The sequence below is a fragment of the Rhinatrema bivittatum genome, chromosome 1 (assembly GCF_901001135.1).
Source record: "Rhinatrema bivittatum chromosome 1, aRhiBiv1.1, whole genome shotgun sequence".
Classification (NCBI taxonomy): domain Eukaryota; kingdom Metazoa; phylum Chordata; class Amphibia; order Gymnophiona; family Rhinatrematidae; genus Rhinatrema; species Rhinatrema bivittatum.
This window is the reverse complement of record NC_042615.1, coordinates 827,853,466-827,870,029: the sequence shown is the minus strand read 5'-3', so window position 1 is coordinate 827,870,029 and position 16,564 is coordinate 827,853,466. Positions and strand designations below refer to the sequence as shown.

The window sequence follows — 16,564 nt, the reverse complement described above, 5'->3', positions numbered from 1 at the left end:
ATATTTTACCTGCATTTTACTGTTAAGGACAGTAACCGCCACTCCCTGCAGTAACATTCAGAGATACAAAGCTGGTGCAGGTTTGAGAGTGAGAAGTTTTATGATCATCTGTCCAAAATGGCAGAAAATCAGAGCTGAAAAATCTAAAAAGGGCAAACAAGAAGGGGATTGGGACAGTGACTCAAACTTTCTCTTATTTACTCTTGTTACTCCCATGATAATGTGAAGGGTATTTACTGCTGCTCTGTGCAGATTACCCCCATGTTAATGTGAAGGGAAGTAACTGCTGCTCTGTGCAGATTACCCACATGTTTCTGTTAAATGTAGTAACTAATGCTCTGTGCAGATTGCCCACAGGTTTCTGTTAAAGGTAGTAACTAATGCTCTGAACAGATTGCCCACAGGTTTCTGTTAAAGGTAGTAACTAATGCTCTGTGCAGATTGCCCACAGGTGTCTGTTAAAGGTAATAACTAATGCTCTGTGCAGATTGCCCACATGTTTCTGTTAAAGGTAGTAACTAATGCTCTGTGCAGATTGCCCACATGTTTCTGTTAAAGGTAGTAACTAATGCTCTGTGTGGGTGTCCCCCATGTTATTGGGAAGGGAAGTAAAGCAAATGTTGCTTACCTGATGTAACAGGTATTCTCACAGGACAGCAGGATGTTAGTCCTCACAAATGGGTGACATCGAGGATGGAGCCCAACCACGGAAAACTTCTGTCAAAGTTTCAGGAACTTTGACTGGCCCCTACTGGGCATGCACGGCACCAACCCTGCAGCCTGCAGGGGTCTCCCTTCAGTCTTGTTTCAAAGCTACAGGCAGTGCCGAAAAGATAAATAAAAACGAACCCAACACCGCGGGTGGCGGGCGGGTTTCGTGAGGACTAACATCCTGCTGTCCTGTGAGAACACCTGTTACATCAGGTAAGCAACATTTGCTTTCTCACAGGACAAGCAGGATGGTTGTCCTCACAAATGGGTGAGTACCGAGCTGAGGATGTCCTGACTTGCACCAGTTGTACCCAACGGCGTGCAACAGGCACAACAACTGGGGTGGAATTTGGTAAAGGGCATCCGCACCCAACCGGGAGGTGGAAGGGTGTTGGTACATCAGGTTGGAAAAAGGTTACGCAAGACAGATTGGCCGAATATGGAATCTTGTCTTCCAGCTTTATCCAAACAATAATGGGCTGCAAAGGTATGGAGGGAACTCCAAGTTGCAGCCTTGCAGATGTCAGGAAGCGGCACCGATCGAAGGTGTGCTACTGAAGTCGCCATGGCCCTCACAGAGGGGCGGATTTTAAGAGCCCTGCTCGCGTAAATCCGCCCGGATTTACGCGAGCAGGGCCCTGCGCGCCGGTGAGCCTATTTTACATAGGCCTACCGGCTCGCGCAGACCCCGGGACTCGCGTACGTCCCGGGGTTTTCGGAGGGGGGGCGTGTCGGGGTCGTGTCGGGGGGCGGGCCCGGCCATCGCGGCGTTTCGGGGGCGTGTCGGCAGCGTTTTGGGGGCGGGTACGGGGGCGTGGCTACGGCCGGGGGCGTGGCCGCGCCCTCCGTACCCGCCCCCAGGTCGCGGCCCGGCGCACAGCAGGCCCGCTGGCGCGCGGGGATTTACGTCTCCCTCCGGGAGGCGTAAATCCCCCGACAAAGGTAAGGGAGGGGTGTAGACAGGGCCGGGCGGGTGGGTTAGGTAGGGGAAGGGAGGGTAAGGTGAGGGGAGGGCAAAGGAAAGTTCCCTCCGAGGCCGCTCCGATTTCGGAGCGGCCTTGGAGGGAACGGGGGTAGGCTGCGCGGCTCGGCGCGCGCCGGCTATACGAAATCGATAGCCTTGCGCGCGCCGATCCAGGATTTTAGTGGATACGCGCGGCTCCGCGCGTATCTACTAAAATCCAGCGTACTTTTGCTTGAGTCTGATGCGCAAGCAAAAGTAGGCTATTCGCGCTCGTTTTTAAATCCGCCCCAGAGTGTGCTTTGACACGGTCTTGGAAAGGAATGCCAGCTTGCTGATAGCAAAAAGAAATGCAGTCCGCCAACCAGGAGGAGAGAGCCTGCTTACCCACAGGTTGTCCTAACTTGTTAGGATGGAAAGAGATGAATAATTGGGTGCTTTTTCGGTGAGATACTGTACGGTCTAGATAAAAAGCTAGAGCTCGTTTACAGTCTAGGGTATGCAGAGTCTGTTCCCTGGAGTTGGAGTGGGGCCTGGGAAAGAAGATAGGTAGTATGATGGATTGATTAATGTGAAACTCCGAAACTACCTTAGGTAAAAATTTAGGGTGAGTGCGGAGTACCGCCCGGTCCTGCAGGAGTTTAGTGTAAGGCGGATAGGTAACTAGGGCCTGTAATTCACTAACCCTGCGAGCTGAAGTGATAGCCAAAAGGAATAACACTTTCCATGTGAGATATTTTAGGTCACAGGAGTGCAGAGGTTCGAAAGGTGGTTTCATAAGGCGACCAAGAACCAGATTAAGGTCCCAAGATGGGGCCGGAGGACGTAAAGGTGGCTTCAAATGAAGCAAGCCTTTAAGAAAGCGTGTTACTAGGGGTTGTACTGAGATAGGGACACCCCCAATACCTTTATGGAAGGCGGCCACCGCACTGACATGCATTCTAATGGAAGAGGTCTTTAGACCTGATTCGGATAGATGCCATAAATAGTCCAAGAATTTAGAGATTGGACAGGAAAGGGGATCAAGGGACTGAGAAGTGCACCATGATGTGTACCGTTTCCATTTGTAGGAGTAAGATTTTCTTGTGGAAGGCTTTCGTGAAGCGATCAGGACACGAGAAACTGAATCCGAAAGGTTAAATGGCTGAAGGACTAACCTTTCAACATCCATGCCGTCAGGGACAAGGCTTAGAGGTTGGGATGGAGCAGGCATCCGTCGTTTTGAGTGAGCAGATGCGGGTCCTGTCCCAGAGGAATGTGTCTGCGGATGGAGAGATCCTGTAATATGGGAAACCACACTTGGCGTGGCCAGTGCGGTGCTATTAGGATCATAGTTCCTCTGTCCTGATGCAGCTTCACGAGAGTCTTCGACAGAAGAGGAAGTGGAGGGAATGCATAAAGCAGACCGGTTGTCCACGTGAGGGTGAACGCATCCCTCGGCCGAGAGTGCTGGCTCCGAATGATAGAGCAATAATTGTCCACTTTGTGGTTCTGAGGGGACGCAAAGAGGTCTATGTGGGGATATCCCCACTTGTGAAATAGAGAGGTCGCTACCAATGGATTGAGTGACCACTCGTGTGGTTGGAAGACACGGCTCAGCTGGTCTGCCAATACATTGTCCACTCCCGGGAGGTAGGTGGCTCTGAGGTACATGGAGCGGGAGAGGGCTTCCACCCAAATCTGCGCAGCTTCCTGACACAGAAGGAAGGAGCCTGTGCCTCCCTGCTTGTTTATGTACCACATGGCCACCTGGATGTCTGTTTGAATTAAGATTGCGTGATTCGATAGGCAATCTTGAAAGGTCCTGAGCGCATAGCGGATGGCTCGCAGCTCCAGGAAATTTATCTGGTGTTTGGCTTCCTCTAGTGACCAGCATCCTTGAGTTTGCAGATTGTGTAGATGGGCTCCCCACCCGATGATGGAAGCATCGGTGGTGAGGGTTATCTGGGGATCTGGTGGAAGAAAGGACAAGCCCTGTAGGAGGTTGAATTGATTTTTCCACCAGGCAAGAGACAGACGGAGTGCGTCGGTGATTGTAACTATGGAGGACAGAGGCTGAAGAGCTTGAGTCCATTGTAGTCTTAGAGTCCATTGTGTGACTCTCATGGCCAAATGGGCCATGGGAGTTACTTGAACTGAGGAGGCCATATGTCCTAGTAGAATGAGGAATTGGCGAGCTGTGGCTGTGTGTTGAGACCGCAGCTGGCGAGCTAGGGACACCAGAGTCTTGGCCCGTTGATGAGGGAGGAAGGCTTTTGCTTGTAAGGTGTCCAAGTCTGCCCCAATGAAAGATAAGGTCTGAGATGGGACCAAGTAGGATTTCTCGTAATTGATAAGAAATCCAAGAGAGAGCAGAGTATGAATTGTTAGGGTCAGGGAGGACCGAGCTGTTTGCTGGGTTGGGGCCCTGATTAACCAATCGTCCAGGTAGGGGTAGACGTGGACACCTTCCTTCCTGAGGAATGCTGCTACCACCACGAGGCATTTGGTAAAGACTCGTGGTGCGGACGCCAGGCCGAAAGGTAATACTCGGTATTGGTAGTGGTTTCGGCCTACTAGAAAACGCAGGTATTTGCGATGAGATTTTGTGATTGCAATGTGGGTATATGCGTCTTTCAAGTCTAGAGAGCATAGCCAATCCCCTCTTTGTAGTAGAGGGAGCAGCGAACCCAGGGTTACCATCTTGAACTTCTCCTTGGAAAGGTACTTGTTGAGGGCCCGTAGGTCTAGGATTGGACGAAGTCCTACTGACTTTTTTGGTATCAGGAAGTACCTGGAATAGAACCCGAGACCTTGTTGTAAGGAAGGAATGGGTTCTATAGCGTTTGACTGTAGGAGAAGAGAAACTTCCTGCTCTAAAAGAACAGAGTGATCTGTGAGTCTCCACGCCTGCAGAGGTGGGGAGTCGCCAGCAGGTCATCCCCTTCGGACAGTAGTTCCGACAGCGCAGGGTCCTGAGCGTCTGGCGAGGGTGGAGAAATCGCTGCCGCAGCACCCGAAGCCGGCCGAGGACGAGAAAGTGGACCTGGAGCCCCGGCCACCGAACCTACCAGGTCGGGGGGCGTACCAGGAGGGGCCTCAGCGACCCGAGGAGTCTTGGCCGGTGGAGGGTGTGGGGGAAGGCCCCAGGCACCCCCAGCCCCTGCAAGTATGCACTATGCATCAATAAGATGAATTGAGGGGAAAAACGAGGCAAGCTGGGAGGGGGGGTCCGAGGAGGGGTCCGAGGCTGAGACCTCTGGAGCCTGTGGACTAGGCAAACCCCCCTCCGGGGATACATTCGGAGGTGAAACTTCCCGACGATCCCTCCGCTCTAAAACTGCCTCAGCTGCAGCAATGTGCTGAGACAGCAAAATGGCCGCCGTTCCCGCCAGCGGCGGCGAAGTGGCCGGCCCGCGCCGCCCGTGTCGGGGGGAGGGGAGAAGGGAAAACGACCCCAGTGGCTGTGAGGTGCCCTCCCCACCCGGAAGGCACCTCGCGCAGATCCCCTCCCTGGAAATCCGGGACCCCGGCTCGCCGCATGCCGCGCAACGGGACGGCCACGGCATGCTCAAATTCGCCGGGGAAAACAGGCAAAAACGCCTCGGGGGGGGGGCCAGGAGGCACTGAAGAGGTGCCGCGGGGGGGCCGGAGGGCCTGCACAACCCGCTGAAGAATCCCTGCGGCGCCGAAAGAAAAATAAAAATCAGCCGCGCCAAGCGCACGAAACAAGCCGCAATGCCGCGAGAGAGACTGCCCCCGCGTGGCGGACCCGGCACCACCGGCAGCCACGGGGCACCCAGAAGAAAGAAAAATACCTGAAAAGGAAGAAATGACAAAGAGAAACCCCAACTTACTGCCCAACTTACTGCCCGCGAACGGAGGAAGCAAGCAAAGAAGGCAGAGGAAAGACACGCCTCCAAAGCAAGGGCCCTCTTTTTTTTTTTGTAAAAGAACTTTACCTAACTTGATTCAAAGGAATACACACAACAGGACAGGAAAAGAAAAGGAAATAAAACCTAAAACCCTGAAAGCCTGGGGGGATCATGGATCCTCCCAACTCTCATCTGCTGGAGTCAGAAAGATACTGGGCTCCAGCAGAGGGAGCACTGGCTTATACTGGTGACGTCCCTCGAAGTCTGTTCTGACTCCATCTGCTGGACGGGGGACATAACCCACCGTCTGGACTGATCCTGGTACGTACAGGGAACTTCTACTCTGTGCGGGTTTCCCCCATGTTAATGTGAAGGGAAGTAACTGCTGCTCTGTGCAGGTTTCTCCCATGTTAATGTGAAGGGAAGTAACTGCTGCTCTGTGCAGGTTTCCCCCATGTTAATGTGAAGGGAAGTAACTGCTGCTCTGTGCAGGTTTCCCCCATGTTAATGTGAAGGGAAGTAACTGCTGCTCTGTGCAGGTTTCTCCCATGTTAATGTGAAGGGAAGTAACTGCTGCTCGGTGCAGGTTTCCCCCATGTTAATGTGAAGGGAAGTAACTGCTGCTCTGTGCAGTTTTCCCCCATGTTAATGTGAAGGGAAGTAACTGCTGCTCTGTGCAGGTTTCTCCCATGTTAATGTGAAGGGAAGTAACTGCTGCTCTGTGCAGGTTTCCTCCATGTTAATGTGAAGGGAAGTAACTGCTGCTTTGTGCAGGTTTCCCCCATGTTAATGAGAAGGGAAGTAACTGCTGCTCTGTGCAGGTTTCCCTCATGTTAATGTGAAGGGAAGTAACTGCTGCTCTGTGTAGGTTTCCCCCATGTTAATGTGAAGGGAAGTAACCGCTGCTCTGTGTAGGTTTCCCCCATGTTAATGTGAAGGGAAGTAACCGCTGCTCTGTGCAGGTTTCCCCCATGTTAATGTGAAGGGAAGTAACCGCTGCTCTGTGCAGGTTTCCCCCATGTTAATGTGAAGGGAAGTAACTGCTGCCTTGTGTAGGTTTCCCCCATGTTAATGTGAAGGGAAGTAACTGCTGCTCTGTGCGGGATTCCCCCAAGTTAATATGAAGGAAATAACTGCTGCTCTGTGCAGGTTTCCCCCATGTTAATGTGAAGGGAAGTAACTGCTGCTCTGTGCAGGTTTCCCCCATGTTAATGTGAAGGGAAGTAACTGCTGCTCTGTGTAGGTTTCCCCCATGTTAATGTGAAGGGAAGTAACTGCTGCTATGTGCAGGTTTCCCCCATGTTAATGTGAAGGGAAGTAACTGCTGCTCTCTGCAGGTTTCCCCCATGTTAATGTGAAGGGAAGTAACTGCTGCTCTATGAGGGTTTCTCCCATGTTAATGGAAGGGAAGTAACTGCTGCTCTGTGCGGGTTTCCCCCATGTTAATGTGAAGGGAAGTTACTGCTCCTCTGTGCAGGTTTCCCCATGTTAATGTGAAGGGCAGTAACTGTTGCTCTGTGCAGTTTTCCCCCATGTTAATGTGAAGGGAAGTAACTGCTGCTCGGTGCAGGTTTCCCCCATGTTAATGTGAAGGGAAGTAACTGCTGCTTTGTGCAGGTTTCCCCCATGTTAATGTGAAGGGAAGTAACTGCTTCTCTGTGCAGGTTTCTCCCATGTTAATGTGAAGGGAAGTAACTGCTGCTCGGTGCAGGTTTCCCCCATGTTAATGTGAAGGGAAGTAACTGCTGCTTTGTGCAGGTTTCCCCCATGTTAATGTGAAGGGAAGTAACTGCTTCTCTGTGCAGTTTTCCCCCATGTTAATGTGAAGGGAAGTAACTGCTGCTCGGTGCAGGTTTCCCCCATGTTAATGTGAAGGGAAGTAACTGCTGCTTTGTGCAGGTTTCCCCCATGTTAATGTGAAGGGAAGTAACTGCTGCTCTGTGCAGGTTTCTCCCATGTTAATGTGAAGGGAAGTAACTGCTGCTCTGTGCAGGTTTCCCCCATGTTAATGTGAAGGGAAGTAACTGCTGCTTTGTGCAGGTTTCCCCCATGTTAATGTGAAGGGAAGTAACTGCTGCTCTGTGCAGGTTTCTCCCATGTTAATGTGAAGGGAAGCAACTGCTGCTCGGTGCAGGTTTCCCCCATGTTAATGTGAAGGGAAGTAACTGCTACTCTGTGCAGGTTTCCCCCATGTTAATGTGAAGGGAAGTAACTGCTGCTCTCTGCAGGTTTCCCCCATGTTAATGTGAAGGGAAGTAACTGCTGCTCTATGAGGGTTTCTCCCATGTTAATGGAAGGGAAGTAACTGCTGCTCTGTGCGGGTTTCCCCCATGTTAATGTGAAGGGAAGTAACTGCTGCTCTGTGCGGGTTTCTCCCATGTTAATGTGAAGGGAAGTAACTGCTGCTCTGTGTAGGTTTCCCCCATGTTAATCTGAAGGGTAGTAACTGTTGTTTCCTGCTTGTTACTCCCATGTTAATGTGAAGGGTATTTACTGCTGCTCTGTGCAGATTACCCCCATTTTAGGGTTATTACCTTCTGTTTTGTACAATTTAACCTATGTTACTGCCACTGCCCATATTTTACCTGCATTTTACTGTTAAGGACAGTAACCGCCATTCCCTGCTGTAAAATTCAGAGATACAAAGCTGGTGCAGGTTTGAGAGTGAGAAGTTTTATGATCATCTGTCCAAAATGGCAGAAAATCAGAGCGGAAAAATCTAAAAAGGGCAGACTAGAAGGGGATTGGGACAGTGAGTCGAACTTTCTCTTATTTACTCTTTCCCCACAGAAATATTGGTAATGAATGTAAGCTTTTAAAATTAGTAAAATCAGGATTTTTATTTCACAGGCCGTTTTTCAATCAGATTGCCCACAGACAAGAGTCAATAGAAAGAGTTTAGAAAAAGTAATTTTCTGAGACAGTAACAGCAATTTAAACCTCAGAACAATTGATGTGAATAATTATCAGGATCTAAAGCTTAGGCTTACCACAGTAGTATTATTGTTGGGATTGTTCTAAATGAAAGAAAGAGAGTAGTGAGATTAGGAATATATTCTCCCGGGAAGGTCACAGGATGGGAAAGTCACTTTATAGGGATACACTAGGATAAGAATCACCCTCCAGATCCATAGGATTTCTGTCCAGTCTGAGGATTTGCTTTTGCTTTAAAACCTTCCCATTTAGAGCCTCTGGGTGAGAGAGTCACAGTGGGATCTGTGTTACAGTGCATGACATAATGTGATCTTCATGTAAAAGTAACATCCCACATCAGGAGATATAGACCCAGATCTGAGGATCAGAAGTAAAACCCCCCAAGATCCGCAGCAGACGCTCTCACCCTGTCCTGGTTTTCCTATCATCATCCTTGGTATTCTGGGTCCCATATTTCAGTTAAGGGCATTAACTGTGTATATTACGTGCCTGTTTATTCCAAGGGTAGAGTCTGACAGTCCCAGCATTTTACCCGATCTTTCTATTAAAGGTAGTAACTAATGCTCTGTGCAGATTGCCCACATGTTTCTATTAAAGGTAGTAACTAATGCTCTGTGCAGATTGCCCACATGTTTCTGTTAAAGGTAGTAACTAATGCTCTGTGCAGATTGCCCACATATTTCTGTTAAAGGTAGTAACTAATGCTCTGTGCAGATTGCCCACATGTTTCTGTTAAAAGTGGTAAATAATGCTCTGTGCAGATTACCCACATTTTTCTGTTAAAGGTAGTAACTAATGCCCTGTGCATATTACCCACATATTTCTGTTAAAGGTAGTAACTAATGCTCTGTGCAGATTGCCCACATGTTTCTGTTAAAGGTAGTAACTAATGATCTGAGCAGATTGCCCACATGTTTCTGTTAAAGGTAGTAACTAATGCCTTGTGCAGATTACCCACATATTTCTGTTAAAGGTAGTAACTAATGCTCTGTGCAGATTGCCCACATGTTTCTGTTAAAGGTAGTAACTAATGCTCTTCTCAGATTGCCCACATGTTTCTGTTAAAGGTAGTAACTAATGCCCTGTGCAGATTACCCAGATTTATCTGTTAAAGGTAGTAACTAATGCTCTGTGCAGATTGCCCACATGTTTCTGTTGAAGGTCGTAACTAATGCTCTGTGCAGGTTGCCCACAGGTTTCTGTTAAAGGTAGTAACTATTGTTCTGTGCAGATTGCGAACATGTTTCGGTTAAAGGTAGTAACTAATGCTCTGAGCAGATTGTCCACAGGTTTCTGTTAAAGGTAGTAAGTAATGCCCTGTGCGGGTTTCCCCCATGTTAATGTGAAGGGAAGTAACTGCTGCTCTGTGCTCGTTTCTCCCATGTTAATATGAAGGGAAATAACTGCTGCTCTGTGCGGGTTTCCCCCATGTTAATGAGAAGGGAAGTAACAGCTGCTCTGTGCAGGATTTCACCCATATTAATGAGAAGGGAAGTAACTGCTGCTCTGTGCAGGATTCCCCCATGTTAATCTGAAGGGCAGTAACTGCTGCTCTGTGCGGGTTTCCCCCATTTTAATGTGAAGGGAAGTAACCACTGCCTTGTGCGGGTTTCTCCCATGTTAATGTGAAGGGAAGTAACCGCTGCTCTGTGCAGGTTACCCCCAATGTTAATGTGAAGGGAAGTAACTACTGCTCTGTGCGGGTTTCCCCCATGTTAATGTGAAGGGAAGTAACTGCTGCTCTGTGCGGGTTTCCCCCATTTTAATGTGAAGGGAAGTAACTGCTGCTCTGTGCGGGTTTCCCCCATGTTAATGTGAAGGGAAGTAAGTACTGCCTTGTGCGGGTTTCCCCCATGTTAATGTGAAGGGAAGTAACCGCTGCTCTGTGCAGGTTTCCCCCAATGTTAATGTGAAGGGAAGTAACTGCTGCTCTGTGCGGGTTTCCCCCATTTTAATGTGAAGGGAAGTAACTGCTGCTCTGTGCGGGTTTCCCCCATGTTAATGTGAAGGGAAGTAAGTACTGCCTTGTGCGGGTTTCTCCCATGTTAATGTGAAGGGAAGTAACCGCTGCTCTGTGCAGGTTTCCCCCAATGTTAATGTGAAGGGAAGTAACCGCTGCTCTGTGCAGGTTTCCCCCAATGTTATTGTGAAGGGAAGTAACTGCTGCTCTGTGCAGGTTTCCCCCAATGTTAATGTGAAGGGAAGTAACCGCTGCTCTGTGCAGGTTTCCCCCAATGTTAATGTGAAGGGAAGTAACCGCTGCTCTGTGCAGGTTTCTCCCATGTTAATGTGAAGGGAAGTAACCGCTGCTCTGTGCAGGTTTCCCCCAATGTTAATGTGAAGGGAAGTAACTACTGCTCTGTGCGGGTTTCCCCCATGTTAATGTGAAGGGAAGTAACCTGCTCTGTGCAGGTTGCTCCCATGTTAATGTAAAGGGAAGTAACCGCTGCTCTGTGCAGTTTTGCCCCATTTTAAAGTGAAGGAAAGTAACTGCTGCTCTGTACAGGTTTCCCCCAAGTTAATGTGAAGAGAAGTAACTGCTGCTCTGGCCATTTTTCAATCAGATTGCCCACAGACAAGTGTCAATAGAAAAATTGTTTAGAAAAAGTAATTTTCTGAGACCGTAACAGAAATTAAACCTCAGAACAATTGATGTGAATAATTATCAGGATCTAAAGCTTAGGCTTACCAGAGTAGTATTATTGTTGTTGGGATTGTTCTAAATGAAAGAAAGAGAGCAGTGAGATTAGGATTATATTCTCCCGGGAAGGTCACAGGATGGGAAAGTCACTTTATAGGGAGACACTAGGATGAGAATCACACTCCAGATCACCATGAGATTTCTGTCCAGTCTGAGGATTTGCTTTTGCATTAAAACCTTCCCATTTAGAGCCTCCGGGTGAGAGAGTCACAGTGGGATCTGTGTTACAGTGCATGACATAATGTGATCTTCATGTAAAAGTAACGTCCCACATCAGGAGATATAGACCCAGATCTGAGGATCAGAAGTAAAACTCCCCAAGATCGGCAGCAGACGCTCTCACCCTGTCCTGGTTTTCCTATCATCATCCTTGGTATTCTGGGTCCCATATTTCAGTTAAGGGCATTAACTGCTACTTGGGGTATATTACTCACATGTTTATTTCAAGGGTAGAGACTGACAGTCCCAGCATTTTACCCGATCTTTCTATTAAAGGTAGTAACTAATGTTCTGTGCAGATTGCCCACATGTTTCTGTTAAAGGTAGTAACTAATGCTCTGTGCAGATTGCCCACATGTTTCTGTTAAAGGTAGTAACAAATGATCTGTGCAGATTGCGCTCAGGTTTCTGTTAAAGGTAGTAACTAATGCTCTGTGCGGGTGTCCCCCGTGTTAATGGGAAGGGTAGTAAATGCTGCTCTGTGCGGGTTTCTCCTATGTTAATGTGAAGAGAAGTAACTGTGCGGGATTCCCCCATGTTAATGTGGAGGGAAGTAACTGCTGCTCTTTGCAGTTTTCCCCCATGTTAATGTGAAGGGAAGTAACTGCTGCTCTGTGCGGGTTTCCCCCATGTTAATGTGAAGGGAAGTAACTGCTGCTCTGTGCAGGTTTCCCCCATGTTAATGTGAAGGGAAGTAACTGCTGCTCTTTGCAGGTTTCCCCCATGTTAATGTGAAGGGAAGTAACTGCTGCTCTGTGCAAGTTTCCCCCATGTTAATGTGAAGGGAAGTAACTGCTGCTCTGTGCAGGTTTCCCCCATGTTAATGTGAAGGGAAGTAACTGCTGCTTTGTGCAGGTTTCCCCCATGTTAATGTGAAGGGTATTTACTGCTGCTCTGTGGAGATTACCCCCATTTTAGGGTTATTACATTCTGTTCTGTACAATTTAACCTATGTTACTGTTAAGGGAAGTTACTGCCACTCCCCACATTTTACCTGAATTTTACTGTTAAGGACAGTAACCACCACTCCTTGCAGTAACATTCAGAGATACAAAGCTGGTGCAGGTTTGAGAGTCAGAGGTTTTATGATCATCTGTCCAAAATGGTAGAAAATCAGAGCTGAAAAATCTAAAAAGGGCAGACTAGAAGGGGATTGGGACAGTGACTCGAACTTTCTCTTATTTACTCTTTCCCCACAGAAATATTGGTAATGAATGTAAACTTTTAAAATTATTAAAATCAGGATTTTTATTTATTTATTTATTTATTTATTTATTTATTTATTTATTAACTTTTATTTACCGACATTCGTGAAGCACATCATGCCGGTTTACAAAGAAAGATGAGATACAGCAAAACACTATAGCAAAATACAGCAAAATACAGCAAAACAATATAGCAGTATAACAAAATAACTTTATAAACAATGTAATATAATATTACTAATCAAAAGAATAAAAGACAAAACTGAACAAAATAAAACAGTAAAACGGCATTACAAAGGAACCAATGGTTCAGAAGATTTAAGGGGGGAGGAAGGGGGAGAGGAGGGGGAGGCCGAGGGGTGGGAGGGTGGGGGTGGGTTTAAGAGGGGAGTGGAAAAGGGGGGAAGAGGAGGGGGAGGGGCCATTTTTCAATCAGATTGCCCACAGACAAGAGTCAATAGAAAAAGAGTTTAGAAAAAGTAATTTTCTGAGACAGTAACAGAAATGTAAACCTCAGAACAATTGATGTGAATAATTATCAGGATCTAAAGCTTAGGCTTACCTCAGTAGTATTATTGTTGGGATTGTTCTAAATGAAAGAAAGAGAGCAGTGAGATTAGGAATAAATTCTCCCGGGAAGGTCACAGGATGGGAAAGTCACTTTATAGTGAGACACTAGGATGAGAATCACACTCCAGATCATCATGAGATTTTTGTCCAGTCTGAGGATTTCCTTTTCCATTAAAACCTTCCCATTTAGAGCCTCCGGGTGAGAGAGTCACAGTGGAATCTGTGTTACATTGCATGACATAATGTGATCTTCATGTAAAAGTAACGTCCCACATCAGGAGATATAGACCCAGATCTGAGGAACAGAAGTAACCACCCCCAAGATCCGCAGCAGATGCTCTCACCCTCTCCTGGTTTTCCTATCATCATCCTTGGTATCCTGGGTCCCATATTTCTGTTAAGGGCATTAACTGCTACTCTGTGCATATTAATCACATGTTTCTTTCAGGGTAGACACAGTCCCAGCATGTTACCCGATCTTTCTATTAAAGGTAGTAACTAATTCTCTGTGCAGATTGCCCACATGTTTCTGTTAAAGGTAGTAACTAATGCTCTGTGCAGATTGCCCACATGTTTCTGTTAAAGGTAGTAACTAATGCCCTGTGCAGATTACCCACATTTTTCTGTTAAAGGTAGTAACTAATTTTCTGTGCAGATTGCCCACAGGTTTCTGTTAAAGGTAGTAACTAATGCTCTGTGCAGGTTCCCACAGGTTTCTGTTAAAGGTAGTAACTAATGCTCTGTGCAGATTGCCCACATGTTTCTGTTAAAGATAGTAAGTAATGCCCTGTGCGGGTTTCCCCCATGTTAATCTGAAGGGAAGTAACTGCTGCTCTGTGCTCGTTTCTCCCATGTTAATGTGATGGGAAGTAACTGCTGCTCTGTGTGGGATTCCCCCATGTTAATCTGAAGGGAAGTAAATGCTGCTCTGTGCTGGTTTCTCCCATGTTAATGTGAAGGGAAGTAACTGCTGCTCTGCGCACGTTTCCCCCAAGTTAATATGAAGGAAATAACTGCTGCTCTATGCGGGTTTCCCCCATATTAATGAGAAGGGAAGTAACTGCTGCTCTGTGCAGGTTTCCCCCATGTTAATGTGAAGGGAAGTAACTGCTGCTCTGTGCGTGTTTCCCCCATGTTAATGTGAAGGGAAGTAACTGCTGCTCTGTGCGTGTTTCCCCCATGTTAATGTGAAGGGAAGTAACTGCTGCTCTGTGCGTGTTTCCCCCATGTTAATGTGAAGGGAAGTAACTGCTGCTCTGTGCGTGTTTCCCCCATGTTAATGTGAAGGGAAGTAACTGCTGCTCTGTGCGTGTTTCCCCCATGTTAATGTGAAGGGAAGTAACTGCTGCTCTGTGCAGTGTTCCTCCATGTTAATGTGAAGGGAAGTAACTGCTGCTCTGTGTGGGTTTCCCCCATGTTAATGTGAAGGGAAGTAACTGCTGCTCTGTGCAGGTTTCCCCCATGTTAATGTGAAGGGAAGTAACTGCTACTCTGTGCAGGTTTCCCCCATGTTAATGTGAATGGAAGTAACTGCTGCTCTGTGCGTGTTTCCCCCACGTTAATGTGAAGGGAAGTAACTGCTGCTCTGTGCAGGATTTCCCCCATGTTAATGTGAAGGGAAGTAACTGCTGCTCTGTGCAGGATTTCCCCCATGTTAATGAGAAGAGAAGTAACTGCTGCTCTGTGCAGGTTTCCCCCATGTTAATGTGAAGGGAAGTATCTGCTTCTCTGTGCAGTTTTCACCCATGTTAATGTGAAGGGAAGTATCTGCTTCTCTGTGCAGGTTTCCCCCATGTTAATGTGAAGGGAAGTAACTGCTGCTCTGTGCGTGTTTCCCCCATGTTAATGTGAAGGGAAGTAACTGCTGCTCTGTGCAGTTTTCCCCCATGTTAATGTGAAGGGAAGTAACTGCTGCTCTGTGCAGGTTTCCCCCATGTTAATGTGAAGGGAAGTAACTGCTGCTCTGTGCGTGTTTCCCCCATGTTAATGTGAAGGGAAGTAACTGCTGCTCTGTGCGTGTTTCCCCCATGTTAATGTGAAGGGAAGTAACTGCTGCTCTGTGCGTGTTTCCCCATGTTAATGTGAAGGGAAGTAACTGCTGCTCTGTTCGTGTTTCCCCCATGTTAATGTGAAGGGAAGTAACTGCTGCTCTGTGCGTGTTTCCCCCATGTTAATGTGAAGGGAAGTAACTGCTGCTCTGTGCAGTGTTCCTCCATGTTAATGTGAAGGGAAGTAACTGCTGCTCTGTGTGGATTTCCCCCATGTTAATGTGAAGGGAAGTAACTGCTGCTCTGTGCAGGTTTCCCCCATGTTAATGTGAAGGGAAGTAACTGCTACTCTGTGCAGATTACCCCCATTTTAGGGTTATTACCTTCTGTTCTGTACAATTTAACCTATGTTGCTGTTAAGGGTAGTTACTGCCACTCCCCACATTTTACCTGCATTTTAATGATAAGGACAGTAACCGCCACTCCCTGCAGTAACATTCAGAGATACAAAGCTGGTGCAGGTTTGAGAGTGAGAAGTTTTATGATCATCTGTCCAAAATGGCAGAAAATCAGAGCTGAAAAATCTAAAAAGGGCAGACTAGAAGGGGACTGGAACAGTGACTCGAACTTTCTCATATTTACTCTTTCCCCTCAGAAATATTGGTAATGAATGTAAGCTTTTAAAATTAGTAAAATCAGGATTTTTATTTCACAGGCCGTTTTTCAATCAGATTGCCCACAGATAAGAGTCAATAGAAAAAGAGTTTAGAAATAGTAATTTTCTGAGAGTCTAACAGCAATTTAAAGCTCAGAACAATTGATGTGAATAATTATCAGGATCTAAAGTTTAGGCTTACCTCAGTAGCATTATTGTTGGGATTGTTCTAAATGAAAGAAAGAGAGCAGTGAGATTAGGAATAAATTCTCCCGGGAAGGTCACAGGATAGGAAAGTCACTTTATAGGGAGACACTAGGATGAGAATCACACTCCAGATCACCATGAGATTTCTGTCCAGTCTGAGGATTTGCTTTTGCATTAAAACCTTCCCATTTAGAGCCTCCGGGTGAGAGAGTCACAGTGGGATCTTTGTTACAGTGCACGACATAATGGGATCTTCATGTAAATGTAACGTCCCACATCAGGAGATATAGACCCAGATCTGAGGATCAGAAGTAAAACCCCCCAAGATCCGCAGCAAATGCTCTCACCCTCTCCTGGTTTTCCTATCTTCATCCTCGGTATTCTGGGTCCCATATTTCAGTTTAGGGCATTAACTGCTACTCTGTGTATATTACTCACATGTTTATTTCAAGGGTAGAGACTAACAGTCCTAGCATGTTACCCGATCTTTCTATTAAAGGTAGTAACTAATGCTCTGTGCAGATTGCCCACATGTTTCTGTTAAAGGTAGTAATTAATG

The 16,564-nt window shown here is 47.1% G+C and overlaps 1 protein-coding gene across 50 annotated transcripts in view; it reads right to left on the bottom strand.

The window, feature by feature from the left end:
- LOC115079149 (GATA zinc finger domain-containing protein 14-like) overlaps positions 1-16,564 on the bottom strand; it is a 437,489-nt gene that overhangs the window by 82,044 nt on the left and 338,881 nt on the right. For 45 of the 50 annotated variants that reach the window (XM_029582467.1, XM_029582591.1, XM_029582583.1 and 42 more), the window contains 4 exons: positions 16,001-16,027; positions 13,148-13,174; positions 11,150-11,179; positions 8,517-8,543 (listed from right to left, as the gene is read on the bottom strand). In XM_029582467.1, coding sequence (XP_029438327.1) covers positions 8,517-8,543; positions 11,150-11,179; positions 13,148-13,174; positions 16,001-16,027 — 111 coding nt within the window. The remainder of the gene's footprint in view (positions 1-8,516; positions 8,544-11,149; positions 11,180-13,147; positions 13,175-16,000; positions 16,028-16,564) is intronic. The other 5 variants (XM_029582308.1, XM_029582485.1, XM_029582573.1 and 2 more) reach the window with 3 other exon arrangements.